Source organism: Thamnophis sirtalis, unplaced genomic scaffold (genome assembly GCF_051295495.1).
Source record: "Thamnophis sirtalis isolate CommonGarterSnake01/CBP01778 unplaced genomic scaffold, rThaSir2_p1.2 scaffold_2, whole genome shotgun sequence".
Lineage (NCBI taxonomy): Eukaryota > Metazoa > Chordata > Lepidosauria > Squamata > Natricidae > Thamnophis > Thamnophis sirtalis.
Genome location: NW_028261382.1, coordinates 80,260,310 through 80,276,889, shown reverse-complemented (window position 1 = coordinate 80,276,889; position 16,580 = coordinate 80,260,310). Strand labels below are relative to the sequence as shown.

General features: G+C 39.1%; 1 protein-coding gene across 8 annotated transcripts in view; it reads left to right on the top strand.

Moving 5' to 3' along the window:
• EBF2 (EBF transcription factor 2) overlaps nt 1–12,550 on the top strand; it is a 270,819-nt gene extending 258,269 nt beyond the window's left edge. For 4 of the 8 annotated variants that reach the window (XR_015695560.1, XM_087706197.1, XM_087706196.1 and 1 more), the window contains 2 exons: nt 2,813–2,881; nt 9,341–9,745. Coding sequence is in view for 7 of the 8 variants with exons in the window: in XM_087706197.1 (XP_087562323.1) it covers nt 2,813–2,857 (45 nt within the window). In the remaining variant the exon portion in view is untranslated. Of the gene's footprint in view, nt 1–2,812; nt 2,882–9,340; nt 9,746–12,104 lie in introns of those variants that run through there. The other 4 variants (XM_087706203.1, XM_087706198.1, XM_087706202.1 and 1 more) reach the window with 2 other exon arrangements.
• The last annotated feature ends 4,030 nt before the right edge of the window (nt 12,551–16,580 follow it).

Sequence of the window (16,580 nt, the reverse complement as noted above, 5' to 3'; positions counted from 1 at the left end):
CCAGGACAAACTTAGTTAATAAAATTATGGATTTTTGCATTCTAAAAGCAATCTAGGTTAACGATTCCATTGTGTAGCCAGGCTAAAAACTGATAGTAGCAGCACGTCATTTAATATACTGTCTGGAGACAGGAGAGGAGACAAAAGCATGGAGGCTCATCCGTATTCAAGATCTCCTTGCCAGCTTCCTAGAGACATCACCTAACTAGCAATTGTATCAAGAGGATGTTGGACTAGGGGAACCAGTGTGGATTTTCACCTGTTCTGCATAGCATTTGCATGATTTGATGACCAATCCTTGACAAAGAACATGCTGCTTGATGGTCCTCATTAATGTTACCCAAGGGAGGAAACCTATTTCAAACTGGGCTCCCTGAGTGGTGTTGGGAGAGACGTGTGGATGCCCTTAGATGACCTGTCTACTGCCAGGCGTTCCCTGCTTCCCACTCCCTGCATGCCATCTGCTCTACTTTTTTTGCTCTGTAGCCAGGCGAGGTAGGTAGGAACCGCAGGGCCTCGTCTTTGTCAGCAACCTGAAATTGATTGCAGGTGTCCTGATGGGAGAAGCCTGGCACTGATTTTGTGTTGGACGTTGAGCCTGCTTAAAAATAGTGTGGAGAAGATGTAATGTGACATGGCACAAAGCAGAGTGATGAGTACTCCGGTGTCTAATCACCTCAGCACAGATGGAAAGCAGCAAATTGGAAACTGCTGGAGTTGTGCAAACAGTTAAGGCACCTTTGCCTGTGGCTACTTTGTTCCTCTAAACAGGAAAGCCATCCCTACTGTTTCTGAGGACTCATCTGAGGCCTGAAATGCTGTTGTTGCTTCCCTTGCTATAAGGAAGTCTTTCATTGGTCAAGAGAGGAGGCAGCCATGATGTGCCCTACCAAACTCTGTGGTGATTCGCTTCACTTTTTAGTTGAAATTTCAGAAACAAACCAGCTTTCCAAGTTGGATTGGCCCTCTGAATCTGTCTTTTTGAAAGCGATGCTCCAAACCTGATTTACAGTTTGGATCAAACTGCGTTCCCCAAATTTTAATAGGATTTTTCTAAATCGAAAGCAGCTTTATAGTTTTGCGTGAAAGAGGGCATGGGACAATGAACAGGAGTACAGGCGATGTTTTATTCAAGGCTTTGTGGGCAGGACCAAGGCAGGAACACAACTCTGAAGTTGTAAAATAGATTGGATCACTTTAGATTTGCAAGAGAGAAGGGAGATCCATTGGTGGGTTTCTGAAGCATATTTGACCAGGTCTTAATGCTCTGGTCCCTGCCTTTGCCGGACACATTAATTGTAGTCATTATTAATGTTCATTAAAGTTTTGCCTTGGGTAAATTCTGCTGTTTGGTTAGTTTATATTTCAGTGTATGTGCATATCTAGAATATGTATTAATTTAGATGTATTAAGGTGTAACCAATGTATGTATCAAGTATGAATGTAAGTTCTATTTTTAAGCACCTTGTTAACTATTAACTTAATAATGATAATGGTAACTATTTCAATAGAAATTGAGATGCTAATCTAACATCTGAATTTTTTAAAATCATTTGTTTTGTAGGGCTTACATTGCACATGGTTGATCCATAGAAGCATAGAATTAATCCAATTTGGGCATAACTGGGGGAAGTCCAGTTCAGTACAAGGGTCCATCAAATCTAATAACCTCTTGATGATCTAGACCAGAGGTCCCCAAACGTGACAACTTTAAGACTTGTGGACTTCAATTCCCAGAATTCTCCAGCCAGCATAGCTGCCAAGTTGCCAAGTTTGAAGACCTCTGATCTAGATCACTGTTTCTCAGCTTTGGTAACTTAAAGATGTGTGGACTTCAACTCCCAGAATCCCCCAGTGAGCTTGCTAGCTTGGGAATTTTATGAGCAGAAGTTCACACATCTTCAAGTTGCCAAGGTTGTGATACACTGATTTAGACATTTAGAAAAAGAGAAAGCCCCAGGTAATGGGTATATAAAAACCAATCTTTCTCTCTCTCCCTCTCTTCCTAAAATTTGCATTCAGGGAATTGCCCAGAGGGAGAGAGAGGAATGTCATTTTGTAATAGTTTACTAGTTTTTTTTTAATCGTACTGAGCTCGTTCAGGTCTGTTCCATATCAACCTATCAAAAAGATCCATTTAAAACAGTCCATACCCACCGAAAACTAAATTTGAAAAAAATATATATAGTAAGTTTATTGTTTTTAACATTGATAAAAGATCATGAGCTTTATAAGATGTGGGTGAGATCATGAAAATATTATGATATGGAGAGAGGGGATCAAGTTATTGCATAAGATTATATGTAGACATTTGGGTTAATTAAGATGAAAGTTTCCATTTCATGCCCAACTCTTGATAATTTCATAAATACAGGTAATCTTTGACTTACAACCATTCATTTAATGAGCATTCAACATTACAATGGCACTGAAAACAGTGACTAATGACCATTTTTCACACTTACAATCATTGTAGCATCCCCATGGTCATGTGAAAAAAATCCTGTCAGTTGGCTTGTATTTAAGATGGTTGTGCTGTCTGGGGTATGTGAGGTCAATGAGGAACACAGATTCAGCTAGGTTACTAACTTAACTACTTATAATGATTTCCTGAACAACTGTGGCAGTAAAAGCCATAAAATGGGACAAAACTAACTTAACAACTCTATTACTTTAGCAGTGGAAATTTGGAGCTCCATCATGGTCATAAGTCAAACACTACCTGTATGTCCATGTAGTTTTCTTGGTAGTAATACAGAACTATTTGTGATTGTCTTCTTCTGTTTGTTTGTTCTTCAACTTCCCATTCTAGATTACAACTCTGGAATTTCCTGGTGGTAATCCAGCCAAGGACTAACAAATCCAGCCATACTTAACTAAGGTCAGCTAGGTGCTGCCACCTAGCAGGGCTATCAAAGATTGCTTGTCGCAGAATTTTGTACTGTATTATTGTTAATGATGATTAAAAATGTTAAAGTTCAAAAGTGAGACAGAATAGAAGAGAAATTCAAAGCAGAGATCTTTTGATAGAAGCAAATTGGCAGATAAGTTCAGACTTTAGTAAAAAGCAGATGGCAGAACAATTTATTCTGTCTATATATATATATATGAGTTCTAGAGATGCAGCGGTTAAGTGCAGTATTGCAGGCACTCACTGCCCACAGCCTGTAGTTTGATCCTGATGGGCTCAAGGTTGACTCAGCCTTCCATCCTTCGGTAAAATGAGGACCCAGATTGTTGGGGACAATATGCAAATGCTTACATTGTAAACCACCCAGAGAGTGATGTAATGTGCTATGGGGTAGGACATAAATCTAAAATGCTATTGCTGTTCTCTGTTTTCAAATGCACCTTTCTAAGTGGTATAGAAAACCAAAATGACCATTAAAACCCACAAATTTAAATAATACACAAAATTGTAAGGGTAACACATTCAAAATATTTCATAGTGGAGAAAATTGTTTGAAAAAGTGATATATGTTATCTTTTTGTCCCAAATAACAAAAATGAGATTTGTATGCCCACATTCTCAGTTTGTGGTTTAAAGTGCTGCAATCTGTTTCTTGATAAAATCCATTCATTTTGTGACAGGAGAATGCAAGTCCTTTTAGCTTGTACTATTATAATTACTTGCTAGCTTGGTTCCAAGGTGCTTCATAGGAGGGGAGATTAATTTACTTCCCTGCTACCTCCGTAGCTTGAATTGGCAGCTGAAAAAGCAAAGAAACCCTTGCCTTTATCTGCAGGCATGTAGCTGGCAAAGGGATCACATCTGGCTATGCATCTCCCAATAAAATTACTTGGAGCCTGAGTGCTCCTACCTTGTGGGATGCAGCAGGAGGTGAAAGCTGATGAAAGGCCTGGAGGCACAATCTGGAGAAGCTCCTTGTCAGTTTCACCTCTGCCAGGAGTCCCAGGGAGTTGAAACTGACAAGAGGCGTTTTTCTGGCTGGATCTTGATACATGATGAGGCTTGGGCTGGAGAAATCCCAGGTCAGGTTGCTGTATTCTTTTCTTTTCTTTTCTTTTCTTTTCTTTTCTTTTCTTTTCTTTTCTTTTCTTTTCTTTTCTTTTCTTTTCTTTTCTTTTCTTCTTTCTTTCTTTCTTTCTTTCTTTCTTTCTTTTTCTCTTTCGCTCTTTCTCTCTCTCCCTCCCTCCTTTCCTTCCTTCCTTCCTTCCTGTCTTTCTCTTCTTTCCCTTTCCCTTTCCCGTTCTCTTTCTCTTGGCGTGTGGGAATTTAAAAAACACAATGAGGTTCAAAGCAATGCTAGTAGATAAGTAGATTAATTCATGGGCCCAGCACACTGTTTATTCTCCTGTATACTGAGCCCAATAGCAAAACAATCGGTGATCTCAATTGGAGAGAGAGAGGGAGGGGGAGAGAGCGATTTCTGGATTTCTTCTAATTTCTTTTCAGCAAAGCATCCTATAGTAATTTTAAAAGGTGGAGCCTTTTAATTAAAAAAAAGGTTTAAAAAGCCCTTCTGCAAAGACAATCCTGTATCCATGGCCAGGTAAATTTACTCCCAATCTGTTTTCTACTTGCCTTCATAGGCATGCATTGAATCTTGAAGTTTTGTTAAGACTGACACTGCGTCTCTCCCCCTAGGTTACAATGTAAGCATCACCTTTTATGTTACAAGCACATACAAAAGGGATTGCCTTTGCATTCTGATCTTGTGCCAAACCGATTGCTCCCTTGCCCCCATCAGTTTTGGGGACTGTCAGTTTTCTATGACTCCCAAACCAATATTACCACACACATCGCCATTGCAGGAAAGCTAAGCCCTTGCACCAGTCAGAGTTCCTCCTTAGGTGCCCCATAACTATAAAGTGACACAACCACGTGTGTCCAGCAAAATGAAGTATGCATAGCCTGATGTTGTGAAATGGACCCAAAATGAGGCCATCACACCTCAGTTTCTCTTCATGGGAAGCAGGGCATTTAGATACGAGGTGTGACAAAGATTGAGGGGGGAAGCAGCTCCCTGGAATTCCACAACGCTTCCCAAAGTACATTTTATAACAATTTCAATATAAGGCTTTTACCGAGAGGAGGAAAAAAACATTCAAGGCGTGATGGTGTTAGTAATGAAAGAAATTTCAGAGCTGATGGAACTTGAGCAATGCATGTCCAAAGCGATCATGTATCTTGTTACCAAACCAAAGCTGTTTTTCTTTCCCTTTTCCAACAAGTTACTGGAGTATCCCTCAGAGGCCCTGTCAGAAGCAGCTAATGAAAAGAGGAAGTGTTACACGCCATTGCATTTTCTTCTTTTAAATAAGGATGCCTGAGTTTTTGAAAGAGCTTACACTCAACTCTCTCCTGTTTTCATTACTGAGTTCAGCTCTTGCAAAATTTGATTGCCTCTGGAGCAGTAAGTTTGCCCCAGCGAATGTCCCACAATATATTGATAGAAATCAGCCAGTTCCCAGTGAACAGTAGATGGTCCCAAATTCAGAGAGATACTAAGGAATTCTATCAATAAAAACTTCCTCAAATCAAACTGGACTCCTGATGATTGCGTAATGATTCCTGTATATAATATTCTTCGAAACAATATGCAAGGAGCTTGTCGCTTGCTTCCTATCGCTCTGCCTTCCCTCCAAATGTCCAAGCTTAGTCCATAACTTTGCGATTTCCTTGTATTTTTCCATCCAAGCACTAAATGTTCCCACCATTTTTACAGCAATGAAACTTGTCCGTTACCAAATCTGTACATTAAAAACTGACATGGCCCTATTGTCTCATGAGGGACAAACTGAAGCCCACTGTTCCACAATGGTTTCGCTGGGATGTAATTTTATATAACACTGTTCAGCATTTACCTGAACGTGTCAGAAAGATGGGTTAAATGAGATGAAATAAGAGGGCATCTACTGAATGAGAAAATTAACATTCCCATAGGAAGGGCCACATTCAATGGATGCAATCTGTACTGCAGAAAGAAATATGGAGGATGTGCAAAACAATTGTAAAGGTGGAAGCAACTTCATTAGCAAGCTGCAAGACATTTATTTAATATCTGATTCTGGTTAAAGGTTGTAATTACTTGGAGGTAGCCGATAGTCTGTGGACCTGGAGGCCCAGAGCAACTTCCTGCCTTCAGGCAACCAACAAGGATCCATAGGTGCTAATGCATGCAGCAGTTGCTTCTTTTCTGCTACACATCGTCTCTACTCTTCAAGAGATCTAAACCCATCATTTTAAGCTTCTGGAGTTTAAATTCAATTGTGGGAACTCAACTCTGGTGGAGCATCTGATAGGAATCTGCTGAGGAATCTTGCCATCAGGGAACAATGATGTTGGGCAAGACAAGCAGCCAACTTTGAACATAGTGGCAGCTTTTTTCCCCCACCCTCAGAAAAGCATTTTTTTTTAACATTCTCACCTTTCCTTCCATTCCTTCATTTAGCTGCATCTTAAGGACCATTTTGATCAAAATATCTGCTTTTTTTTTCTTTTAGAAAAGGAAAGGAGCAAGAGTTCCTTTCAGGGAGATGTGTTTATTAGCATTATTAGTGCCTAAGATGTGCACATCACCTTAGCTTCTGGCTGATTTTTGACAAGTTTAATCAAGCATTTCATCTGATAATAGCTGCCTTTGGAGGTTAATACAATGCAGCTCACCTCCAATTCTTTCTTCCATTTCTCTCCAATAAAGTAAAATAAAGGCGAGGGAGAGAGAGAAGGATCCCTGTGGGATAATCACGGCAGTTCCTATATTCCCCACTCATCACCGAATGCCTTGTCCCGCATTGAACCACCTTTATTGAAAAGTTACATCGATTCAATATATAGTAATACAGGCAAAAATAATTACAGCTTTGCGAGTGGTGTAAGACCTTAATCCGAAGCTCACAAACATTCAATAAAAAGTAGTGCAGACTGGGAAATAGGCTTTTGACAGCAGAGCCCCCAAGGAGGTGGGAGGTGGGAGGGAACAGCCTCCGAGAACAAAAGCCAAGCTGCAAAAATCCACCAAGTCACCTCCTTCTATACCAGGAAAGATTTTGACATTTTAGAAATCAATTAATATTCCTTCAATTATTTTATAATTGAAGAAGACATGTATTAGAAAAGGGATTTATGGCGGCGAAGCAAGCATCGAGCTGGCCCAAAGCAATTGCTATCCCTCCTGATCTTTCATCAGAAATATCCTTTCTGGTTTTAATCACTGATACCTCCTTGATGGACATTTATTTTTTTATCATTTCTCCTTCCATTGGAGGAAAGCAAATTTCCCCTTTTCATGGAGGAAATCTAGAAAACTGCTTGGCAATTTCTGTAACTACCAATTTGATAAGATTAAAAGACCTCTTTGGACTGAACAAAGTTAAAGCTGAGAAAACAAGACCTATTTCATATGGAGAGCCAGTTTGGTCTAGTGGTTAAGACACTAGACTTGAAAGCTGGAGACTGTAAGTTCAATTCCTGCCTTAGCCATGAAAGCCAACTGGGTGACTTTGGGCCAGCTATTCTCTCTCAGCCCAACCCAGGTCACAGGCTTCTTGTTGAAGGAGTAAGATGTGTTAGCTATGTTGGCTGCCTTGAGTTATTTCTGTAATAATACAGGTGGGATATAAATAAATAAATAAAAAAATACCCATCCACCCCCAATAGTTAAAGCCCAATATTGCTTATCCTTTGGAGAGATTCAAATTCAGTCTGGTGAACTTGTGTTACAAATCTGAAATTCAGATTTTCAGTTTCAAGGCTGTTTCCCTACCTGTCACATCCTCCTTTTCAATTTATTTTCTTTTGGCCATTTTTGTTACTGCTTTTTTTTGGGGGGGGGGGTATTTTGTGGATTTCCATTTCTCCTCCACCCTGCATGCACACACTAATTGTATATGATTGTATTATACATTTGTGAAGTAAAAAAAAAAAGGATGACTATTAATTACTAATCTCCAAAACTAATAAAAAGGACAAAGAGCTGGAGCAGAGAATAATGCCATTTGTCTGCCAGCATATGAAGTAAAAAAAAAATGTCTGAAGAAGGCTAATGCAGTGTTTTTCAACCTTTTTTGTGCAAAGGCACACTTTTTTCATGAAAAAAATCACGAGGCACACCACCATTAGAAAATGTTACAAATTTTTAACTCTGTGCCTATATTGACTATATATAAAGTGTTTTTCCCACGGCACACCTTACACTATGTCACGGCACACTAGTGTGCCGCGGCACAGTGGTTGAAAAACACTGGGCTAATGTTTCATTTAGTATTTAGCATCTAAGTTATTCATAACTTAAGACAGAAAATAACCAAAATGGTGGAATAGCTCTTATTTCCCTTGTCAGAATGGGAAATAAACTGCACAATCTTGTATTTGTTTACTTAATTGGGAGTAAGTCCCTCTAAATTCCACAGGGCTTCCTTTTGAGCAGAAAAATATAGGATTGCATTGTAAACATTAGAGGCTGCTGAAAACCTTGAGACCTAGATGTAGAATTAAAGAAGGGGTGCATTGAAGGTACTGCGGGTGAAAAGTGAAAAGCACATGAGACCATTTTCAGCATTGGAAAGATAGGAAAATGGGTGTCAAAATACATTAGGATTTATAAGGAAGAAGAAGGTGTGTGGATGTGTTTGTATTTCTCTGTATTTATAAAAGAATAACTGTAGAGTAGACAGCTGCAAATCAGATACACTTGCTTCTAGCTTCTTTTAGAGACTTTGCATGTAGATTTATGTTTATATAGATGTGCATTTAAATTTTTCATTATTTTTAAATGTTACCATGAGCCGCCCCAGAGATATTTAAGATGTCTGCCCAAATCAACCTTTGAAATCCATAAATAAAATGAAAAATGTATGTTCTAATCAGTGTGCTCCCAATTTGCATCCTGAACTGAAACATTTTGGGCTAGTGAAAGTTTTTGAACATTTAAAAGCGCAACCTGTTAAAGGAACAGGTACAAATGACTGAGGCGCAATCTAGTTTCATCTGCTTGTGTCCTTGGTCCTTAGTTTTATTCATCCCTGTTACTTCTAATGCTTTTGTGGTTTTTAATGGTTTTAGACTTTTGCTTTTATTGTGTTGTAAACTGCCCAGAGTCGCTTTGAGAATGAGATGGGTGACCTATCAATTTAATAAATAAATAAATCCGCTTCCACAGGAAGGTCAAAAAAACCAAAATGGCAGTTAGAACCACGCCACTGGTGCCCCGCCTCTCTTTATGACGTATGTTATGAGAAGGTGGGACTTCGATGGTGCGATTCTGGCTGCCATCTTTTGTGAAACTCCACCCCTCTGCTCCATTTGCGTTATTTCTGCCAGTTTCTGTTTTGAAAATGTAAATATTGTCTGTCTGTCTGTCTGTTTGTTTTCCAGCCATGACTGGTCTTGTTGTACCTCCAATGTGAAAGAAGAGAAGGCATTGCTGGGATTTCTTCCCTGCCTCCCGCCCCCTCCTTTTTTTTTCTACAGCACAAAACTACTTATTTGTTATGGAACTTTAAAAAAAAAACATGAAGCACTAGAAGCTCAGTTGATGGGGGAAGCCATGTGCCAGAAGGAACGGAAATTTTATAGCGTCGTTAAGAGGCTGTTGCAAGTTGAAGACATCAATACTCAAGAACATTTTTTTTAAAAAAAGAAAAGAAAAATAGGAATCGGCCAAGATCCAGATTGGGATTGTATATGGAGCACAAGCTTTTTGTTCCCTTTTTGTTTTCTTTCCCTGTGGACTCAAAACCTTCCTAATGTTTATAGAATATTAAAAGAAGGGACAGGTTGGCCAACCATTCGAGCTTGATATTTTCGATACTCTTTGTTTTACTTTGTAGGAAAAAAAAAGTTGAAGTTTCTATTTTCTATGGAGCCTTTCAGATACCAATTTAGTTTATGCAGAAAAAAAAAGAAATCTCAAAACAGGGTACCAGCATGAGGGACTTTCCTATAAAAACCGATATGCTGATATGAGTGGTGGAATGTTGGATGTGTGTGTGTGTGTATTGACTTATAGTTTAATCTCTTTTCAGATGAAAAAAATGTAAGATGTTTTACAATTATTTAAATAAATAAACTTGTAAGTTATTGTATGTAGAGGTAGATATTGAAGACTTCGGGGGGGGGGACTTCTTTTTTTCTCTCCTATTGTACAATGAAAATTGGCAAAAAAATGCAGCAACAATTTCTTAACGCTACAACTTCTATTCAGTTCTCTCCTGCTCTTGATGGGAAGCCCTTACAGAAATGTCTCAGAATTCTTCACCAAGGACTCATCCACAAGCCTTTTTATACACACAATGCTATATATATATATATACATATATAAATATATACATATATCTCTCTATATATTAAAATATAGGACCATCGTTAATGTATGAATATTATACACTTTCTCATGTCTTGATTTGATTAAGGTTTCAGGGGTGTGACTTGTTTACTTTCATACCTCCCCTCGGTAACTACGTGGCATTTGTGATGTCTCACATCAGGTTTTTGCGTCAAATCCGCGTCATTTTTCAGGTTGCAATTTGAGCAAGAGGGAACCATGAGGCCAGGTTTTTTAAAAAAAACACCCCCCCCCCAAGTTGGTTGCTTTTCAGGAAATATTTTGCCTAATTTTTGAATATATAGCAAAAATCATGTTGTGTTGCAAAAAGAACGTTGATACCTACCTATGAGAGATAATACTCTCCAGTGAATGTTGAAATGCTAACTTAACATTACGAATGAAGGCAAATTTATCTGTCCCAAGATAATGATGCAGGATCCAATCCGGGTTAGACACTGAGACCAGAGGTTTAATCTTTTGGACTTGTGCTGGAGCCCATCCTCAGAGAACTTCTCTCTACTGCAAGAGTGTCCAAACTTGGGAACTTTAAGACTTGTGGACTTTAATTCCCAGAATTCCACCATGGCTCCCAGAATCCCCAAAATTACAACGTGGCTGGCTGGGGAATTCAGGGAGTTGAAGTCCAGAAATCGTAAAGTTCCCAAGTTTGGACACTCCTGCTCTAATGGAACAGAAGTTCCATCTTCTCGCTACTTCTAACATTCTGAGAGAGAGAAGTTCCCTGAAGATGGGCTGCAGCATATCTGAAATCCCGGAAGACTAAACCTTTGGTCTCAGTGACCGACCCAGATTGGATCCTGTAATGTAACATTCATGAATGTGTCCTTCATTTGGGACAGTAACACTGATCCGGGCTCATCCATGTTCGTGTCGGACTATCAAACATCATCAGTTTCATTTGTACACATAGAGGTGATAAGTTATGTGCATATTCTGAATACGGTGTAGGAGCAGAAATGCGGGAAAGCTCGCTCTCTGGAAAATCAATGGTTTCATGGGCTTGGTATGAAGTGAAGATTTGGTTCATGAAAGACGTCTCCATTTTTGATGGAGGGACAGTTTCTGGACATGCCAATAGTAGCGTATAAGCAAAAGTCCCACCATTAGAATCAATGGGAAAACTTAATCTGCACAAGATTTCCATATGTGCCTGTTTCGGATCTTCAGAACTTGCGTGGATCTAGAAATCGGGGCAGCGTCTCTTGAAATCCTCAAAGCGTATCTTGAATCCACTGATACATGGCTGCCCCCTTTTGATGTGTTGATTATTGATAAGCACTGTTTTATAAATCGTTTTAACTTTCCTAAAGCCTTCTCAATCATCTTTTGTTGCTGTCATTGTAACCATCTCTATCCAAGTTGATAATATGCCTATAAAATTTATAAATCACATTGTTTTTTTTTACAATATACTATTTATATATGTACCTGTATTTTAAGGTGAAATTCAAATTTCTGTGCACCCAGTGAGGGTAACTGTGTTTTTTTTCCCAGGGGAATAAAAACATTAGTGTTTTCCCACAATGATTGTTGTTAAAGTTCATGGTCCCCCTTTTCAAAAAGAAAAAAAATCAAATTAATGCCAGAAAGGTGAGTTCGTATGTGGATGTATATTTTAAGATAATATGGTTGCAGGAATATTCTCTCTTTATTCATTATATTAGACAAATTAAACTCACTATCGGGGATCATAAGCTGTGATAGTTATCCTGTTATTATGCTCAATGTTTTAAAAATCAAAATAAGAGAGAAAAGATTTTTTTCTACCCTTTTTTCCTTTTTTTTTCTCAGAAAGAGAAATGGATGCTTCTATTGGCTTCACTTTCACCGTTACTGATTTGAGCCTCTCACATCCTCCACTGCTACAGAGAGTCCTCGACTTATGATCACAATGGAGTCCAAAATTTCTGTTGCTGAGTGAGATATTTATGAAGTGAATTTTGCCCCATTTTACAACTGTTCTTGCCGAAGTTGTTAAGTGAATCACTGCAGTGGTTAAGTCAGTAACAGGGTTGTTAAATGCATCGGCCTTCCCCCTTGACTTTGTTTGTAAAAAGATTGTAAAAGGGAATCCCATGACCCCGGGACACGGCAACCGTCATAAATATGAAGCAGCCGCCCCGCATCCAAATTTTGATCACATGATCATGGGTATGCTATAATGGTTGTAAGTCATAAACCACTTTTTTCAGTATCGTTGTAACTTTGAATGTTCATTAAATAAACAGTTGTAAGTCGAGGACTACCTGTATTTAATAATGCCCTATTCATAAATATGGACCTGAATAGAGTTGTCCAGTTATGATTTGTTGAGATCAATTCAATACTATGATTTGAACTAGTCAGCTATATAACAGATGCTCACATCCACTTTGATATGGCAAAGGGTCTTTTCCCACTATAGCTTACAACGGTTTTTCTGAACTGGGAATCTCTATGGATTTCAGCCCCCCAAATTCTTTGAAATAGCCTCCAAACAAAATTGTAGGGTTTTGCCAGGAAAAGAGGAGAAGGGGAATATGACCCCGATTGCATTTTAAGAATACAATTAGTTTTATGTCTGAGCAGACATGCTGAATAATGGAATCATAAACTTATGATTCCATAAATTTGAAAAGGTTAGTTAATGAAACCAATACCACAGCACTTTCCAACTTTCTAGTCTAATTAAGGTTTCTAGGATATAATTCTATATTCCAAACTTTCAGATATGTGGATTTTAACATGGATTGCTCAGCTGAGGTCATGCGGGAGTGCTTGCAGGACATGAGAAATGGTGCTTGATGCAGTTGCCTTAAGCAGAAATATTTTGAAATCGCTGAATCGGTTCTCATCCTTTTAGCCAAGATCATGCAGTGTGTGTGTGTGAGAGAGAGAGTGTTTTGTGTGTGTGTGTGTGTCTGTGTGTGTGTGTGGACATAACTAAAACAGAATGCTTCCTCTTCACAGAAACAAACTGACATGCAAACCAGAAGTGGGATTCAGCAGATTCTGACCAGTTCTAGAGAACTGGTAGCAGAAATTTTGAGTAGTTCAGAGAACTGGTAAATACCACCTCTGACTGGCTCCGCCCCCATCTAGTCTCTGCTTCCCGAGTCCCAGCTGATTGGGAGGAAATGGGGATTTTGCAGTAACTTCCCCTGCCACGCCCACCAAGCCACACCCACAGAAGCAGAAGTAAAAAGTTTTGAAGCCTACCACTGATGCAAACACAGAAGAAGACGTTCCGAAGTTGGTGTCCCATGAGACCTAAATTAACCAGATCATTGAGACAAAGATTTCATGAGATACTTGGCTTGGTTAGTAATCTTAGTTAGGTATTTTTCAGTACAAAGAATCCTCAATTTAAGACCACAATTGGAACTGGAACATCTGTCACTAAGCGAGGCAGTGGTTAAGTGAGTCAAGTCCATTTTATGACTTTTTTCTGCAGTTGTAAAGCGAATCACACGGCTGTTAAGTGAATCTTGTTTACCCCATTGTCGGAAGTCATCTAGGAAAGACATAAATGATCATCATCCAAGTGCCCAAATTTTTATCATGTGACCATAAAGACATCATGACAGTTGTAAATTTGAGGACATTTCTCAGCACTGTTGTAACTTTGGTCACTAAATGAATGATTGCAAATCAAAGACTATCTTTAGATTAAATAGCAGTGGGAATTCAATCCATGGAGCTAGGGGTTAAAGGCCTTGCATTACCCATAAAAAGGGATATTTCAGTCACCAGGTTAAGCATCTTGTGTTACAAATCCAACAGATTTACTCCAAAGTAAATTTGTTTTCAATTGAACTGCAGGTTCATACTAGCTCGCTGAATCAGACAAGCTACTTGGGAACCCACAATCTGTTGATTCAGGGGAAAAATTGTTTTTAAGGCAAGAATCAAACATACTTATGCATCAGAGGTGGGGGATGGGAGTCCCAAACAATAAGTAAATAAAGCGAGAAAATATGTTTGGTGGTGGTAAAACGTTTTTTAATGGGGGAAAATATGTGAGATTTTTTTATGAGGTAAAAATATTCATTTTTTTTTGCCAGTTTCAATTATGGCTTTATTCCAAGCTTTCTAATCACCCCCAAATAAGGGGGGAGGGAAGCCCATGAAGATATTTCTGATTTTCAATGTTTACTTTTTCAATGTTTATTTTTCCATTTAATTTTATTTTATACAATGAGGGATGGGGGGGAGGAAAGGAAAAAGTATACAGGACCATCTTCTAATTACTCTTACATATGCATTTGTGTTGTATTACTGAATTAGTCATATTTAAATCAGTTTTATACAACAATTAAAAAAGGAAAATGAAACACATATATGGTCATACATAATCAAAATTGCTGGTGAATGCTCTGAAATGCCCAGTGATAAATTCCTTTTCAAACAAGAATGAGCTATAAAGTCACCCAAATTCATTCTCAGTTGGATGCTGGGTTTTTTGCCTAGAGTCTAGAGTCCTAGAGAGATGCTAAAGGCAGAGTCTTGCCCTGTCATCTAGCAACAATTTAAACCTGTTGGGCCTGAGGAAGGGGACATGATCCTTGGGATGGTGAGCTCAGCCACCTGATCTCTAGATCCATGCCTTTTCTGTCTAACTAAATCTGCCAGGGATTGTGTTGTGTGAGTGGATTCTAGTGGTGGTGATTTTTTCCTTGACCTTCCACCTCTTCAAGAGGTCTTGCTGGATCCACCATCTGGACAACTTTCATCCATCATCTTACCTCTCTTTTGGGGCAGGAAAGTAATTGAGAAGTTGGCCAACCAGCAGCTTCAAAGGATAACAGAATAAGAGAGTTGGAAGGGACCTTGGAGGTCTTCTAATCCAACCCTGCTCAAGCAGGAGACCCTATCCTATTTCAGACAAATGGCTGTCTAGTTTCTTTTAAAAGAAATTTAATACATTTCTTGTTAAAACCTACTAATTATTTCAGGTATTAGGCTTACAAGAGGCACAGGAACACCAAGGAGAACTGCTGGAATAGTTCTGACTTATTGCACAAGGAGAGCTAAATAAGAAATCATGCTTATAGGGACTTCGTATGAACCAGATTTTGGGGACCCCTTTCAGACAGGATTCAGTTGTAGGAATGGGATGAGAGCAGCATTGGTCACACTTCTAGGTAATCTCTAGTGGGAGTGGAATGGAGGTTATGGAAGGTAGCTTTCCCCCAATGTCTTCTAGCTTGCATTGCTAGGTGTTCCATGCCCTTTCTGTCTGCACCCTTCCTCAACAGCCCCTCATCTGTCAGTTTAATCTAGTCCTGCCAGCAGAGCTAATGAGACACTTCCACATCCATTGCTTGCTGTGATTAGAGGCTCTCAGATTCACTGCTTCCCAGCAGCTGTAGATTGTCACTGAGTTAAATATTTGAACTGTTTTCTCAATTCCCTTGCTACCCCCCTTAAGTGGCTGGAAGAGAGGCTACTGTTTCACCACTGATTAATGTGGAATGCAAGTCTGACCAAAACAAACTCTTAGAGCAGTGTGTGTGTGTGTGTGTGTGTGTGTGTGTGTGTGTTTGTGTGTGTGTGCCCACATGTCAGCAAAGAGGGGCAGAGAGCTGGAGTGGGTTATTTTGGGTATTTTAAGGCTAAACGAGTCAGGATATTAACTCTGACTTTGAAACATTGGCTCTCCATTTAACAGAGGTAGAACAAGATTTGCTTGTGCTCAGAAGGTCTGGGGATTTAAGGGACATTCAAGTCCCTTTCAGCCCTATGATTCTATGTTCTATGGGGATGTGGGTGAATATTCTCAGAACAAATTTGAGGTCTCTTTATGTCCAGCCATAATGTTGTGTTTTCTTATACATTTTTCCCCTCTAGTAATCAGCATTTTATCAGGCTCAATTAAAGGTAGAAGCAAAGGTAAACCAAAATCCTACTCCAGGTTGAAAATTCATAGTAGAAAGTAATTTTAGTTGAGACAGAACATGGAAGAGCATGTGATACTACACACAAACACATATTCACACGCAAGCACATCTCTACATATAGAGAGACTAGGAAGCAATGCTGAGAAGGATGTTCCCCCTCTTCCATTTTAGACACGTATCCACCAAGTTAAGTATGCTGGAATGTAGGACAAAATCCAATTCTGGGGGGTGGGGGGATCATTAGAATTTGGAATGTGTGTTTCCTCATTCAAGTCCAGGCAAATAGTTTAATCCATCCTTCCTCCACCCATAACCTCTGGTCACTATTTATCTTTTCATAGAAGCCTAGAATCGTAGAACTGGAAAGACCAAATAGATAGTCTAGCCC